At 41.2% G+C, this 16,171-nt stretch overlaps 2 protein-coding genes across 2 annotated transcripts; both read right to left on the reverse strand.

Moving 5' to 3' along the window:
• Positions 1-368: 368 nt before the first annotated feature.
• LOC119729073 (protein dispatched homolog 1-like) lies at positions 369-8,771 on the reverse strand. Its single transcript, XM_038201577.1, has 5 exons — positions 8,337-8,771; positions 7,709-7,832; positions 5,728-5,835; positions 4,146-4,326; positions 369-3,865 (listed from the first exon to the last, which is right to left on the reverse strand). The coding sequence occupies exons 1-5, from the start codon at positions 8,429-8,431 to the stop codon at positions 1,215-1,217; spliced, it is 3,159 nt and encodes a 1,052-aa protein (XP_038057505.1). The 5' UTR covers positions 8,432-8,771; the 3' UTR covers positions 369-1,214.
• A 1,327-nt stretch (positions 8,772-10,098) lies between these two features.
• LOC119728110 (protein dispatched homolog 1-like) lies at positions 10,099-15,364 on the reverse strand. The gene is made up of 4 exons (XM_038200183.1): positions 15,225-15,364; positions 14,647-14,782; positions 13,258-13,471; positions 10,099-12,827 (listed from the first exon to the last, which is right to left on the reverse strand). The coding sequence occupies exons 1-4, from the start codon at positions 15,362-15,364 to the stop codon at positions 10,327-10,329; spliced, it is 2,991 nt and encodes a 996-aa protein (XP_038056111.1). The 3' UTR covers positions 10,099-10,326.
• Positions 15,365-16,171: the final 807 nt, after the last annotated feature.

Here is a 16,171-nt window from a genome sequence, read left to right on the forward strand (position 1 = left end):
ACTTGTGAGGACTTATGATGGACCTGTGAGGACTTGTGATGGAATTGTGATGGATTTGTGATGACTTGTGATGAACTTGTGATGACTTGTGATGGACTTGTGATGGACGTGTGATGACTTGTGATGGACTTGTGATGGACTTTGAGGACTTGTGATGGACTTTTGAGGGACTTGTGAGGACTTGTCATGGACTTGTGAGAACTTGTCATGTACTTGCCAGTGATGGACTTTGATGGACTTGTGATTTACTTATGAGGACTTGTGATGGACTTGTAATGGACTTGTGATGACTTGTGATGACTTGTGATGGACTTGTGATGGACTTGTGATGGACTTGTGATGGACTTGTGAGGATTTGTGACGACTTGTGATGGACTTGTGAGGACTTGTGATGGACTTACAAGTGATGTTTACTTGTGATGGACTTGTGAGGACTTGTGATGGACTTGTAATGGATTTGTGAGGACTCGACTACAGCACTGCTGTATAGACTCAAAGTTTGCTTATCAAATAAATGTGGTACATTATATTTCTACTTTCACCACGACATAAAAAAATAAGAGTATCCAATATATACACAGCCGTCTATTTATACAAAATATTATATTCAAAATGTTGCTGTTGTATATATACATTAAAACAGCACTGATGCACCGAAAAATGCTGAGGTAACGAAAAATGTTACCTGAGATGGTTACAAGATCTGAAATAAAACCATATATAGGTGGAGATAAATGATCCCGTTGATGAGAAAAATGTATCAAAAATATTTTTTATATAAAAAATATATATAAGAAGTATAATAAACAAATCCAATTTACCTCAACAATATGACATTTAGTATAAAAGGCTTGCAGTATTCTCCAGAAGAGTTTAAACATGTCAATGATTTTGTTGCAAGGCATCATGTTTAAATTACTCCTAATCAACACGGCCGTTGCAAATTTTATTCTTTAAACATTCAGCTCATAAACCCCTCAAATTCGTAACCTAGTTTTATTTGACATTGAACAAAATTAATTCCATTACTTCTTAAAATCAGCATCAGCAGGTGTCACTAATTAATAGTATTCTTAAAGAGTTCATGTAACCGGTCACGTTAAACACTGAATGTGATTTTGCACACCGTACAACGCGAATGCTTCAACAGAACCACAGATAGTCTTCAAAAGAATCTCATCAATCATATGACATTTATCAGACCCTAACTATGATCAAAGAGACATGGAATAGTTCTGTTCAGGCGGCAAAGCCTGATCAGTACCCAATATGAAATCCACATCGTCTGAAAGTACATTTGTTTCGACGTGATTGTCATAAGTGTGCATGCTTGTTTGCTCTTGCTCCGGTTGAACATTACCCGTTTCTTGCTTCGAGCACCCACATTTAGACAGACCTGGGATATCGCCGCATGAACCCTGCGGTCCAATCACCATGCAGAGAGACTGGAAAAAGAATGTACCGTGCGCCCAGCTTATGCTCATGACTAGCATCAGAAAAATTGCAAATCGATTGTAAAACAAGACTGTGGAAGGCAGGACAAGAGCACCTGCAAGGAACGTGGAGAATGCGGCTAAAGTAATAGCAGGAGTCATGGTGGTTAGTGAGTATCGTGCACGCTGCCTTCTAGTGTCACTTGGGGAGAGTTTGTAAGCCACCCCATAATGGATCGTGAAATCAACAGACAGACCAACAGCCAATGTGATAATGGTTGCCTCGACAATATTCAATTCCCAGCCAAGCAGGACAAGACTGGCCACGGTGACAAACACAGCGCTCGCTATTGTCAGCATGGACAGGAGAGTCAGCAATAGATTGCGCATTGCCAGAAGCAGGATACCAGACGCTACTGCCAGGGTGATGACCATGGAGTTGCGGGTGCCAGTCGCCAGACTCTGTTGCAAATCATAAAACAAAAGTCCTCCATAGGTGCCGACAAACCAGCCCCGTTGTAAGGATTTCGGCGCCGACTCGAGCTTGTCCTCAACCCATGTGTTGACATTCACCCAAAACTCATCATTTTTAGCGAAGTTGTAACTGCTTGGAAATATTGTCTGGAAATCGATTTTGATAACTGCGAGTTTGGCGTCGGTCTTGCGAAAAAACACCTGCTGATAAAAAAGTGACAGATCAGCAAATTTAGCCATACAAGTTTCGAAGAGGTAAGGGCTGTACGTTGATTCAGACTGGTTACAGCAAGGAGACAAGTCTATTCCAAACGTTTTACATCTTGGATTCTGCATGAAATCTACAAAAGGTTCGATGAAACAATCAATTTGCGTTTCTGACCTGTAAAATGCTTGCTTTCGGAGGTCCTGACAAAAATTCAACAACCATGCCTGATCTTCAAGACTTGAAAACTTGAAACCATCATCTAATAGTAGAGTTCCTTGGTCGTCTGGATCCCATGTATTACCATTGTCCAGTGCCTGGACTCCCCACGTGACAGAACCTCGGGCATCGTAAAACCTCTCCTGCGAAAACGCAAACTGTTCTCTGTAAACAAAGTCGTACTGTTCAAAGTAATGAGAAGAGACGAAGACCTGAAACTCAGCACTGGATGGGAGCCGGAAACGTGGATAATAAAACACTACCACAGCGCCTCCAGTCATCAGCAGCAGAAAAAGAACAATCCAGACGTACCTAAGCTTCAAAACAAGAAACGGGATTAGATCCTCGTAAACCATCTTCACACGCTGTGAGAGAGTTTTCAAGCATCCGTTGCCTTTTGACAGACAGGACTGGGAGCAAATCTTCAGTGAGCAACACCACGTGGCCAATTTGTGCTGCATGACGATAACGGCAGGGAGCAGTGTCAGTGTCAATACCAAGTTCATGATGATCCCTGTACCTGCAAACACTGCGAAGCATTTCAAAGCGGTGATGTGACTGAAGACCGTTGCGTAGAGAGCGGCAGCCGTGGTGAGGCTCGTCACGATCATTGTAGCTGAAGCATGGCGAAGGGTCTCACAGACCAGTCCTGGTATATCTCGATCACCCATTTCCGACTTGGTTTTCTTCCACAAGTCCATGTACACAAATGTATCATCTGCTCCGACCCCCAGCATTAAAATTACAGTTATAATGTTTGCAAAGGGAAAGAAGGGCCTAACAAACACAACTGTGTAACAAAAATCGGCCAGAACGAGTGAGAAAACAATGTTAAGAAAGGCAACTATGGCCACCAAAAGTGAACCAGTGTACACCCAAATTAGGAGGAAAATGGCCCCGGCAGATATAGCCATGTACATAACATCAGATATGAGTAGATCAGAAAACAGCTCGAATTTGATGTGAAAGGAAACGGCCTTGAGCCTCGTGATACCATCTGTATCTGACTTCTTTTCCACACTTTCCTTAAAGATGGTCTCCAAGGCATCACTGTCAGTTATAGGAAACAGAACTTCACAGATAGGGGATGAAAGGGCCGTCTGACCATCGATATTTTGACTGAAAGCTATTGGGAGGAGGTAGTGCAATATCGCAAAAGCAGCGTACTTATGTTGGATGCACTCATCAGGAAGGTTCTTGCGAAGATCAGGGTTGAGCAGATCTTCTTTGGATGTATTTCCGTAAATAGGTGCGCAGAGCGCCAGTAAGTCTGTCGCGCGTCTTACATCTTCTTGCTCGATATCTGCACACGATGTCTTGTTGGCAAGCAAGGCTACGTAGTTACCTATGGACCAAGTTGGGCAGTCGCCGCTCCCTTGAAAGCTGCAGTCGCAATTGCTTTTGTACGCTGGATGGAATGTTACCAGTCGCTTCTCGGCTTCGCAAACTGACTTGATGGCTTCCATTGTCAATACGTTGGTTCCATCTACTCCTTCAAACACCATTGTGCTTACGCTGTATTGACCCTCATTCCCTGCATACAAACCGAATAAGTATACCAGGTCACGTTTTATACAGGTTGCGTTACCCTATACGATTTATTTTTAAAAGGCCCGTGTAATGTATTTTTTTTGTTAACGCAGTCTTTGTTAAAGCGCCTTTTGTGCCCTTTTAAGGGCATTTTGGTGCATTTTTGGTTGTTTGCATATTCATGAACAAAGGTGTGAGCTCATTTAGGGAGGCAGAAACCTCAGTCATCAATGTTACATGAAGATGAGACCGAAAAGGTATGTAAGTACCATAAAAAAACTTACATATCGAAGTGCAGAACTGAAATCCTGTTGATGATGTAGGCTCCAAGTCACTGCTCTCCACCATGGTATCACTTTGAGCATCGATGGAGCTGAGCGATTGGCCAGCTGGAACCAAAGGCTTATTGTCCACCGTGCGGGGGCCTCGAAACTTCAAGGAACCGCTGGTCTTGGAAAAATTGCCCTGCGGATATGTATAAAGCTCCTTATAAACAATAAGTCATATTGTTCAAAGTTTTGAGAGGCAATGGAGAGTTCAAAATATTCGCGGCACTCAACAACACTTTAATAAAGTCGCACTTTATTCTAGTTGTGAGGCAAACCAACCAAATATTAAAATTCAAACATCTTTAAAACCTATTTTCATCCCGTATTATAAGTTGACTGTTCATTCACTGTTACACAACTGCAGGATTTTAAAATGCCATTTTCCCGAGAATCAACTTCAAGTTAGTTGGTGGTTTAGTTCCGTTACTGAACTCAGTACCTCTTAATGTTATATGCCTTTGGGGCGCTCTTGTTTTGCAAAATCCAAATAAATAAATATCTCAATTCTTAAAAAGTCAGATTTTAAGCTCATATTGTGTTGACAGGTCACTGACAGGTTCAATAACCTTACGGGCAGTGAACCCGTCGCACTATTATTTCAAGAACATTCAATTATCATTCCCTTGCATTTTGCATCAATATAGAAGTGAAGATCAAATATCTCAAAGGACTCCTGAAATAAATAAAGAAAATGTGTCTGGTCCACTGCAAATTATCGCTTGCCGACCATAATCAGAATGCCATGCGAATCTCAACGGATTTGATAAAAAAATATGAGATCTACACATAGTCAACTAGTTTGAAAACTCCAGCATAAAATTATTTATATGTGACTGAATAACATACACGGTCAGAGCTGATGACAGTGATCAAGTGCAAGTCACTACCACACTGTAAAAACTGACTGCACCTTATGCACGCGTCCACTAGCACATTTTTTGTCCCAAAATCATGAACGCTTGAGGCTCTTGACAGGAAACTGAGGCAGATGAGGTTATATTTGCAACAACACAAAAGTAAAGCTCAAGTGCATGAGGCGTTAGGAAGTTGCCATTTATGTATCACATTGTGTACTTGAAGCATATGGGGTGACAGTCGGCTTAAACTCGGGTGTGTGCGTTTTACCCAACGTTGACACTTCACGTACATCAACTTGTTAGATTCACGTGCAGTCACTTTAGGCCAGGCAGGGCCTAATTTCATAGAGCTGCTTTACAGTTTGCAGAAAAGTTGTGCTCAATATAGCAGAAAATCCTGCTGAACTTCAGCACTTTTTCACGGCGTGGATTTGCTGACGGTCGCGCGTGCATACGGGGATATTCTCTTGTTGTATCACTGATTTAAGCAACTTTTCTCTCCGGGGTTAAGCGTGCTTTTACTTTGCTAAATTTCTGCTTAACGGTCTCTATGAAATAGACAGGGGCTCTGTTAGCACACAATCGGCTGTTAAGCAGCGCTATGAAACTGTGCCCTGCAGGAGTTGATAAGCGAAATTTCGTGTCAGGAAATACCGACCTAAGCCAAGTTGTTTGCATACCTGGTTAACGTCGGCATCCGAGGGGCGTGGAACCAGCAAGTCGTTGTCTCTCAGGTGGAGGAGACTAAATTCTCGTGACCTAATCACCGTCCCCCTTGCTTCAAATCCCTACGAAAAACAGAAACAAAATGTGAATAGCCACTCAAGCGTTCCACACTTGGTTCTCGCTATTCCTCCAATTGATTTTAAGTTTTACCCGTGCTCAATTTTAAGTTAAGTGTAATAATTAAATTGAGTGCTGATAAATATCTTTGAAAAAAAAAAGTTTTGAAAGCCCATTCTTATCTACTCCCAAAATGTCACAATCAATGTTAAGAGTGAAATATTCTTATAGTCAACAAGCAATCAGTTTCGTTGTTCAAAATATAGGTCTAAAGTATGGATTGGAATATAAAACATATTTTTTGGCTGGTCTCAGAAGGCTTCATAGTGTCCCCTTTTGTACCGCAGGGTGACTCACTGACTGACCGTCACAAACTTTTATCTAGACCTTTTTCATGCTGCCACCATTTCAGTCATGTTCCCTGTATCCAACAACAGTACTAAATGACTTTTTTTGTGCAAAAAGGAGCCAGACTATTTTTCCTTCCAGCCTCGCTTTGTTTACCTTGATTTGAATGGGTAAAATCCAAAAGCCTGCAACATGATAATGGTTTATAGCTCCATGTTCAAATTATAAGCCTTAAAAGTATAAGGAATTACATGGGTATAAAAAGGTATGGTAACAAAGATGCAAATATGGATTGGAATATATATTTTAATTTGTTTTTGGTCCCAGAGGGCGTCCTATTGTCCCCTTTTGTACCGCAGTCTCAGTGACTCAATGACTTAGCCGTCATTGGCTGTTATTTGTGACTGATTACCTATCGCATTGACTGACTTTTACTTATGACATAGACTAGTCTGGAAGCAGACTGAGACTTTGAGTGCAGAAAACATGCAACACAAAATTGGGTCAGCTTTACTCACACTTTTGCTGTCACAAGTCTCCAAAATGTTCATGAGGCAACTAGGTCCTCAGTATTTCAACTGCCCACGTTTTTTTAGGTCTTAATTTCATTTTTAAAGGGGCGCTTTCTTCAACAATTTGCACCCGAGAGTGATGCAAAATGATTTCAATTTGAAGCCTAAGACTTGACTAGTACATATCAACCCAACCTCGTCCCCAGGGTGTCGATCAGTACGCGCCCACCACTACCTGCTCTCTCACCCTGGTATTGGATCATTTGCATGTGCAAGATTTTTGCACACGTATGCAAATGAGAACAGTCTGGTGCCTGGATATGCGTGACACATAAGCGTTTGTTTTTGTATGGGGTGTCTGGGGTAAAAACAGAGTCAATTCGTAGCAGCGCGAGCACGGCGTGATTTACGAAAACACGATTTTTGAAATCAAACTGTTACGATCTTATCGAGACAACATGCAGTATCATATTTCATATTAATATGAGCAAATTGGAAAGGAAATTAGTATTTTCGAGAGGGTGTGGACGAATGATCGCGAAAACACGTACTGCACGTTGTAAATATATAGCACCAAGTACACGATAAAAATCCATTACTAGCCAATTGCGGTATCCAATCAGGATACAGGAAGAAAGTTTCCTATCCAGGGTTTACTATTGGAAACGCGGTTGGAAATAAAGTAAGCACTGGGGACGAGGTTGATATCAACCTTTTTGAAAAGATTGACCATGCAGTAGTCTGGTGGCATCTATGGAGAGAATGTGTAGAAACAGAGACTGGGTACCAGATGTTTCTTTTGACACTGTTGATTCATGAAGTACTGAAGTGGTGTTGGGCTGGTTGTTTCATGTGCCAGTCTATTTTCTTGTACTGCATTTTTTCACTATCTTAAGTCTGGGGACTCTCAGTTTTGAAAGTTCCAAATTGTTGACTACAGTCTAGACTAGCTTTTATATATAGTGTTGCCTGGTATCGTTTCATTGAGTACAAAAACAAAGATAATATACGTATATACCTTTTGTGGTTCGGAGAAATCCGGCAGATCATATACCTTGAATGTGACCACGCCACATGCAGTAACTATCACAAATACTAGAAGGCACACGACGTACCAGAAACGAGCCAGAAACTTCGCATACCTGATAAAAATTGGAAACAATAATCACTCAGTTCAATGGAGCCTTTCCTCTCGATTAAACACGTAAATATCATGAATGGTATTAACATATTTTAATTTAACAGGGCATTACGTACTTATTACAGGACCTGTGTGTCATTCATAAATCCAACACATATGTCTGGAGCGGAAAAACAGAAAGATCTTTACGGTCACGTGGTAATCTCACAGGGCATTTTCATCGAAAATCATGCTCAGGATACAATGACATATGAAGGGACGTTATATTTTTGAGTACCAAGATTACCGAGTGCCATGAAGCACGCCTATCTAGCAGCATCTGTGAAACGGTCTGTGCCCTGTTTACATGTAGGCCTATTACGATATATTCGCCATTTTGTCATTCACAATGCTACATGCACAGTTGATCAGTACGTACTTAAATCAGCCCTTTTGTGCCGAGACCTTGGATCTAAAAACCGACTCTTTACAAAGCTTTATATAAAAAAAGGGGCATTTGACTCACCTGTAGCAGAAACCGCTAGGCCTGACTGGATGCCGATCGTCACTGCTATCCACCGTTTCGCAATTATCGTCTAGTAGGCCTATCACATCAGCCATGCTTAATGGGACGAAATCCAAGGCAGGATTGCAGCGATTATGGACTATATCTCGTATCCTTTTAACATGGAGGTATAGGTATCGGCTGCTTTTGTGGTACAATACAATAGGCCTACAATGAATACACTACATGGAGTACAGCTTATGTCAGCATCCCACTCACGGAAGTAGAAGTAGGCGTACAGAATTGCATTTTACAATAAAATCGTGTACCGTACCAACGTACTTCGCTAGGCTAAATACTGTGGGTCACGGACGGACAATTTATTGATTGAGTTCATTGCGTTCAGTGCAGTGATGCATCCATGCACGTGTCATCGCTGTGTCGGCGTTTATTATCATCAAACATGTATATGCAACGTCGGCCTGGCATATATACATGTACTTTGACAATATAATAATTTTGTTTGACCATGGCTTATTTGAGTAATGAAAACACGAGTCAACACTATGGAGGCTCAGAAGTGCCCACCATTGCTATCAAAACAAAAACAATCAGATAGAACTTTGTTGTTGTTGTTGTAAAATTCAAACTCAAGTCAACATGCTGTTGAAATTAAAAAAAAACACTTGATATATTAAAAACACATTGAACTTGAAACGAATAACAGTACTGTGGATTTATTTATGAAGTTGTTGTCTACGTGGATCGAAAAGAAATAAAAAAGGAAACACAGAAAGTAAAAGGCAACGAGATCGTCACATCATGAACATGATGAAGCCTTTCCACGTTCGAAAAAAAGGCGCATGATTGATTTTCCTTGAAATCGGTTGAGTTTGCTTTTGACATGCCTTTATTTGAACACGAACCCTTTTGAAAATCAAACCAATGTTTACCAGGGATAAAGTTCAGATTCCAAGCTTTAAAATGATATAAATAAAATAATGGCGGTACGTGCTTTCGCGGCGGCGCTAGTGCCTCGCAAAAAAAATGTTGCGGGCATGTATGACGCACTTTACTTTTCTTGCTTTAACAATTACTTTGTGCCTAAAAACATTGTGTAGTTGGCCTCATGAACCATTCGAACGCTAATGGTATACTTAGTTATAAATAATACAAATGTTATTCAAGTTTCTGCGATATAGTTGTTTTTATTATGTAAAATATGTAACACACTAAAAGCACCCCGGCATTTAAAGTAAATAACGGTTCATTGAAGGACATCCGGACAAAAAGGAACATTTCTAAAGGAATTTGAATGTTTATTTTCTCTATTTTGTAAGAGTTTTTTTTTTCTATTTTGAAAAAAAATGCTTTATGCTGAGTTTCAAACACATCCACACACATTATAGATTGTGACAGAACAGTCGGCATCCCGCTAGAATTGAAAATTGGTCACAATTCCAAATTTCTAAATTCGAATTGTACAAAATTCACAGCAGCCGCGGAAAACTTTCACCCGTGGATTTGTATACAAAATTTAAAAAAATATCTTTACAAATATAGCTTGACTTAATGATACCACTATTCTGTGTAAATAAAAATAAAATCATTTCTCTATTTTTCATTACTGCACACGGCAAAAATTGTTAAAGAAAAGCACTATTTGAGGGAAAAACTGTTAAATATACTATGATTTTAAGACAGTTTCACTGCATGTTTTCCTGTGTATAAATAATGATAAAAATATTATCAATTTTGTTTCCGACACAACTGCGTTTATATTAAAAACTACAATTAAAACAAAAACTTAACTGAATGATTTTTCCTCTGTAAATAATGATAATAAAAATATATCTAAATTTTGCTCTCTGATTGAAAGTTTTATATTAAAGGTACATGCAGAACTAAAGTGAAATTGGTTCTTATAATAGTTTATTCAGGCATTCATTATAACACACAAGATAAACACATAAACACCAAGTTCACATACGAGTACATTCATAGAATGTTTTTAAAAGCTACGACACCCATTGCATGATGGGTACGGGGCATCCACACAAAATTCCTGGGGTCCGGCCACTGTGCATAGAGACTGAAAGAAGAACGTACTGTGAACCCAACTAACAACCATCACGAGCATGAGGAAGAACCCAATCTGGTAGTAACTGAGAACCGTAGCGGGTAGAACCAGAGCCCCTGCACTAAACGTTGACAGAGCCGCCATTGAGATGGCAGGTGTCATGGTAGTCAGAGAGTAGCGCGCACGCTGCCTGCGGGTTTTCAACGGGGAGAGTTTGTAGGCAACTCCGTAGTGAATGGTGAAGTCTATGGACAGACCCACAGCCAATGTAATGATGGTTGCCTCGACAATATTCAACTCCCAACCAAGAAGGACAAGGATTGCCACAGTGACAACGACAGCGCTTGTTATGGTTAACATCGCCCACAGCGTGAGCACGATATTCCGTATGGTCAGAAAAAGTATCAGGGATGCTATTGCCAAAGTGACCAGCATGGCGACTGGGACACCTGCCCGAAGACTCTCTTGGAGATCATAAAAGCGAATTGTGATGGAATCCGACACGAACCAACCTCGCTGCAAAGACACGGGTGCCAAGTCCACTTTCCCTTGGACCCAAGCATCTACAGTGGCCCAAAACTCGCTGTTTGTCTCATATTGAAAACTACTTGGATACGTTGTTTGGAAGGTAACAGTCACGGCAGCTATCTTGGAGTCTTTGTTCCAGATGAACACACTCGGAAGGAAGCCCTGAATAGCATACTTTGCTACGCAAGAGGTGAACAGAGCCGATTCATAAGGGAACCCCGACTGATTACAACAAGGAGAAAGATCGTAACCAGTGCGTGGATTCACGCAGCCCGGAGACTCCATGAAGCTTATGAATTCCTCGATAAAACAACCCGTTTCCTGACCTGCCCTATAAAACGGTTGGCTCCGTAAGTCACGGCAGAGATCAAGAAGCCAGGTTTGATCCTCGGGATCAGATAACTGGAAACTTTCGTCTAATGAGAGGATTCCCAAATCATCCGGATTCCAAGTATTGCCATTATCGACCGCCTGAACGCCCCAGACGATACTGCCCACGTGGTCCGGGAAGGAGTTCTGCGAATACGACATCTGATCCCAGTAAACAACATCAAACTGCTCGAAAGGGTGCGAAGTCTGAAAGAACTGAAATGTGGAAGTAATGGGCAGTCTGAGAGTTGGATAAAAGAAAACTACTACCACACTTCCTACCATTAAAGACAGGAACACAATTATCCATATCCACCGCAACTTGAGCACCAGAAAAGGAACCAGGTCTTCGTGAAACACATTCAGGGGTTTGAAGATCATCTTCTTGATGTCCCGTTTCGGTTTACAAGTCAGCGAAGAGCAACAACAAGCGGTCAACTTGTGTTGCATGATAATTGCACCTGGAAGAAGAGTCATTGTAAGTACCAGATTCATCACGATAGCTGTGCCTGCAAACACAGCGAAGCATTTGACAAAGGGGATATCGCTGACGGCCGTTATGTAAAGAGCCGAGGCTGTTGTCAAACTGGTCACAGACATAGTCACAGCGGTGTGACGTAGGGTTTCATGAACAAGTCTTGGTAGATCTTGATCACCCAACTCCGATTTGAACTTCTTCCACAAGTCTATGAACACAAACGTGTCGTCCGCGCCGATCCCCATAATCAGGACTGCAGCAAGAACATTACCAAAGGGAAAGAACGGTCTTTGGAAAATGGCAATGTATAGGAAGTAAGCCAAGACGAGTGACAGAACGGCGTTGATCACGGCTGCTAAAGTTACCAAAATGGATCCGCAGTAGACCCAAATGAGAAGGAAAATTGCGGCACCAGCAATACCGAGGAATAAGCTGTCAGAGTACAAGAGACGAGGAAATAGTTTGAACTTTAAGAAAAATTCCACGGCTTTGAGTTTTGTTACCCCATCAGAGTCTGGCTCGTTTTCTATTCTCTCTAGATAAATTGACTCCAGTGCATCTATCTCACTGCGTCCAGATATCGGGAAAAACACAAAGGTGAAAGGGGATATCAAAGGACTTGTATTTCTGATAATATTCAGACTGAAATCTGTGGGCAGCAGGTAGTAGAGTACGGTGTGGACTGCAAAGTTGTGTTGTGCGCATTGACAAGGGAAATCGTCAGAAATGGTAGATTTTACCAAATCAGGTCCAGACACGTTATACAGGAATGGCGCGCAAAGTTTAAGTAAGTCAACAGTGCGCGTTATATCTTCCTCTACGACATCTGCGCAGTACGATTTGTTGGACAGCAGGGCTATGTAGTTGCCTATTGACCAGGCACTGGGGCAGGCCTGGTCGGTGTGGTTACCGCGGCAGAGGCAGTGGTCTTGGTAAGATGGGTGGGATGTTACAAAGCGCTCCTCAGCTCTGCAAGCTGACGCAACGGCTTCTGGGGTTAGTATGTTACCTTCCACGCTCTCCAAGACTAATGTAGCAACCTCGTCATCCCAGTCCCCTGCAGAAATGAAAATATTTAAAATGCACTACAGCACTTAAGTCAAGAAGTGTGTAACACTTATACCTGTTAGGTCTATCTGATTAATACAACAGGGTTTGCTATTATTGACAAGTTAATTGATTCAAAATAACTGTTTGTTTTCTGTCTTGAGGCAAAGCTTAGATCTAAGAGAAGATAGAAAAGCTTAGATCTAAGAGAAGATAGAACACAGTGAATGTAATGTCCACCAATACAAAAAGACACAACGAAAGGAATACGCTATCGCAATATCCCCCTCGCTGGCTTGAAAAGCAAGCATCTGAGATAGCACTGTGCTGGAAAGAAGACACACGCAACGTACAGGAAGCAACAGCGCATGGCATTGACACGGACAAATATCTGATAGTGGTGGTTATAAAATACAGCAAAATTTGTATGCAAGCCGTACAAATGGATTTGCAGAACTGAATGCCCGGTGCAGGTTCCATATTCGTCTTTGTCTCCTCGGTCAGCCAACACCCACCTACGGGTGTTTGGGTCACGGAGGGTTGGAAAGTCACCACATCAGATGGACGGTCGACCAGGACATCCTCGGAGTCAAGCAGGAGGTTTTGGAGACTGAATACGCGTGATGCTATATCCGTACCACGAGGTTGGAAGCCCTGCGCATGGAGCAAATGACAATACCCACAGAATAGGAGTCAGAATCGGGGTGGTGTTAAATTTTTCTCTGGTCAATCGCCAGTCTGTTCGAAGTGACAAAAGTAGACCTAAACGGCGACAAGGTTATTTTGTTTGACTGTTCAACTCTTTTACACGATGCCTGCCTAATGTGCTTCTGTTGCGAAAATATTTATGAAAATGAACATCCTGGAAACTGAAAGTCAAATGTACGTTTCCTAATTAATTCCTTCACAATTCGTCACCGTTTTCACGAAGAGCCACACAAGTCATGTGGATTTTGAAGAAAAACCGTTTTCGAGATAATCGCAAGAGAAGTTCCTCTTAATTTAAAACTGCAAAAACTACTACTTTGCAACACCTTTATGCAGTAAGAAAACATTCACATGATTCTTTGAAAGGTAAACTTTTATGTTAACCCAGTAATTATCAGCACAATTGTTAATTAGCAATAACTAATTTAAAGATGAGTGTCTCTTCGTGAAAACGAAAATCCACGTTTCCTACATTTAGGTCCGTTTTTTGTTCAACGTGTTTTCCATAATAGGAAAGGATCGTGTTACGCGCGCGCAACTAAAAAATGTAATAAAGATGTGTGGCTCTTCGTGAAAACGAAAATCACGCTTGGCCTACTTTTACGCCTTTCGTCCAATACGTTTTGTACGCGTTCAAGGGACACCTATGTTCGTGTCTCTTCGTGAAAACGCAAAATGCACTAATTCAGATGCCTTCCCTTTGCATCATTAACGTAATTATGAAATTAATGATGTTTTGCTTACAGAAGCATGTCCAACAAACCCGAAATCGAAAAAATTGCCATTATTTAAATTTTTTTTTTTACATGTGTGGCTCTTCGTGAAAACGGTGACGAATTGACAGGCTCATTTTCAATTTCTAAGAACTTGCTAAGTTCGCAACGTCAGGCCGCGTTTATTTTGTAGATTCATTTTCAATTTGACAAACTAAAACATTTACAAATAATTCACAGGGCAAGAATAATCCATTGTTATCACATCTTATCCAATTTTGCATTTGACTGCAAACCGACATATACAAGTTGGTAGAAGACACAAACCTTCTCTACATAATCCTACAAGATTAAAATGTATTTACTGGTAGCCCACACTAACTGGCTGTAATTTGCTGGTGGACGTACCTTGTAGGGTTCTGAGAAGTTTGGCAGATCGTACAAGGTGAACACCACGGTAGCGAAGGCCCCAGAGGCCAGAAACACCAGCAAACAAATCACGTACCAGAAACGGCTCAAGATCTTCGCGTACCTATATAAACATTAATAAGGGACTAACAAATGTGCTTGGCCGAGTTTAAACAAATACGTTTAATACATCTTTAGACGCATCTTTGGAGATGACCTTTTTTATTTTCTTCAATGCTTTTCAACAATAATTTCGTCTGTTACTTTTTGGATAGCTGTAAATGATAAACTCTAACTTAATATCTTTTCGATGCAGATAATCCTTCTAACGTTAACCCTATGGTATCAGGGGCGGGGCCTCTACACCCCCCCCCCAAGAAGCTGAGGCATGTTACCGTGAAACACCTTATTGTGGCATTACTGTGTTAGAGGGGTTGAACCATAGAGCTATATTAATATAGCTCTATGGGTTGAACACAGTACAGCGCCAATTAAGACTGGAGGATTAAAATTTGATAGACTTGTGACGACTCGTGATGAGGACTTTGGATGACTTGAATCCAAACTGTGCCACTTACATGAAGCAGGGCCCTCCTCTCTGATCTTCAAGTTCGCTCTGCTCATCGTTAATTTGTCCGTCCTCGTGCGATTGTCGTTGTACGACTGGATCCCGATTGGTCGCATCGAAAACAAAGGCAGACTCTCCTTGCACGGACATGACGATGACATGCAATCAATCTGAACTGAACCTGCGCTGCAGGTAATGCGCCATTAACTTCCGCACTGCTACATGCATGCGATATGCTGCATTGTCCGTTTACGTGACACTGGCCATGGAGACACCATCGAGGTTAACAATGGATCGTACACGAACCCAAGAATCATACAAAAACTTTAACATGACCCTGACCCTTAAGAATGACCCTGCTTTTTTTGTGCAAAGGCACACATGCATGACATTTATTGGCAATCAAAATATTTTACACGCAAAATGCCAAGTGTTATCGTGAGTTGTTGTTTTTAGGCAGAGAGAAATATTTTATGCGAAAAAGTGTTTGTTATGGTTGATTTTGAGCTCCCCTTATGCTTTAACTTGTACCAAAATTGAGCGGACAAACTGTAACACGAGTTAACGAAATACATGTGCATGCATATACCTCAAGATTTTATGACTGATTACTTTTTAATAATTGAAACGGTAGCATAAGACTGACACCGAAAAGATGTAAAGGTCCTAAAATATTTTTTCCATCTATGGAGAAAACTTTCAAATGCAGGCTATTTGAATTTTTGCAATGTCCTTTTCTTGTAACGTGAGTTGCCGATATGAAAACAGAATTTATTTTGTTGGCATCTTTTGTTTTTTTAAAGTTTAGTCGCTTAATTTAAAGGGATGATCTCCTGTGAGAAAATTACACCCTCAATGCCTTGATGATTTTACAGATACAACACACAATTGACGAAGACACCCCTTAAACGCGAGGAACCGTGGAATGGACCGATCCAGTAAGCACCGCCCCATGGT

The sequence above is a fragment of the Patiria miniata genome, unplaced genomic scaffold (assembly GCF_015706575.1).
Source record: "Patiria miniata isolate m_02_andy unplaced genomic scaffold, ASM1570657v1 HiC_scaffold_20, whole genome shotgun sequence".
Taxonomy (NCBI): Eukaryota; Metazoa; Echinodermata; class Asteroidea; order Valvatida; family Asterinidae; genus Patiria; species Patiria miniata.

What these genes read in the sequence shown, in the direction of transcription:
- LOC119729073 (XM_038201577.1), bottom strand. Translation starts at nt 8,431, where the DNA reads ATGGCTGATGTGATAGGCCTACTAGACGATAATTGCGAAACGGTGGAT. An exon ending in CGGATGCCGACGTTAACCAG is followed by an intron (nt 4,327 to 5,727) that starts GTATGCAAACAA and finishes ACATATCCGCAG; the next exon opens with GGCAATTTTTCCAAGACCAG. An exon ending in TCAGTTCTGCACTTCGATAT is followed by an intron (nt 3,866 to 4,145) that starts GTAAGTTTTTTT and finishes GTTTGTATGCAG; the next exon opens with GGAATGAGGGTCAATACAGC.
- LOC119728110 (XM_038200183.1), bottom strand. Translation starts at nt 15,364, where the DNA reads ATGTCCGTGCAAGGAGAGTCTGCCTTTGTTTTCGATGCGACCAATCGG. An exon ending in AGAGGAGGGCCCTGCTTCAT is followed by an intron (nt 14,783 to 15,224) that starts GTAAGTGGCACA and finishes AGTCCCTTATTA; the next exon opens with ATGTTTATATAGGTACGCGA. An exon ending in TCAGTTCTGCAAATCCATTT is followed by an intron (nt 12,828 to 13,257) that starts GTACGGCTTGCA and finishes TCATTTCTGCAG; the next exon opens with GGGACTGGGATGACGAGGTT.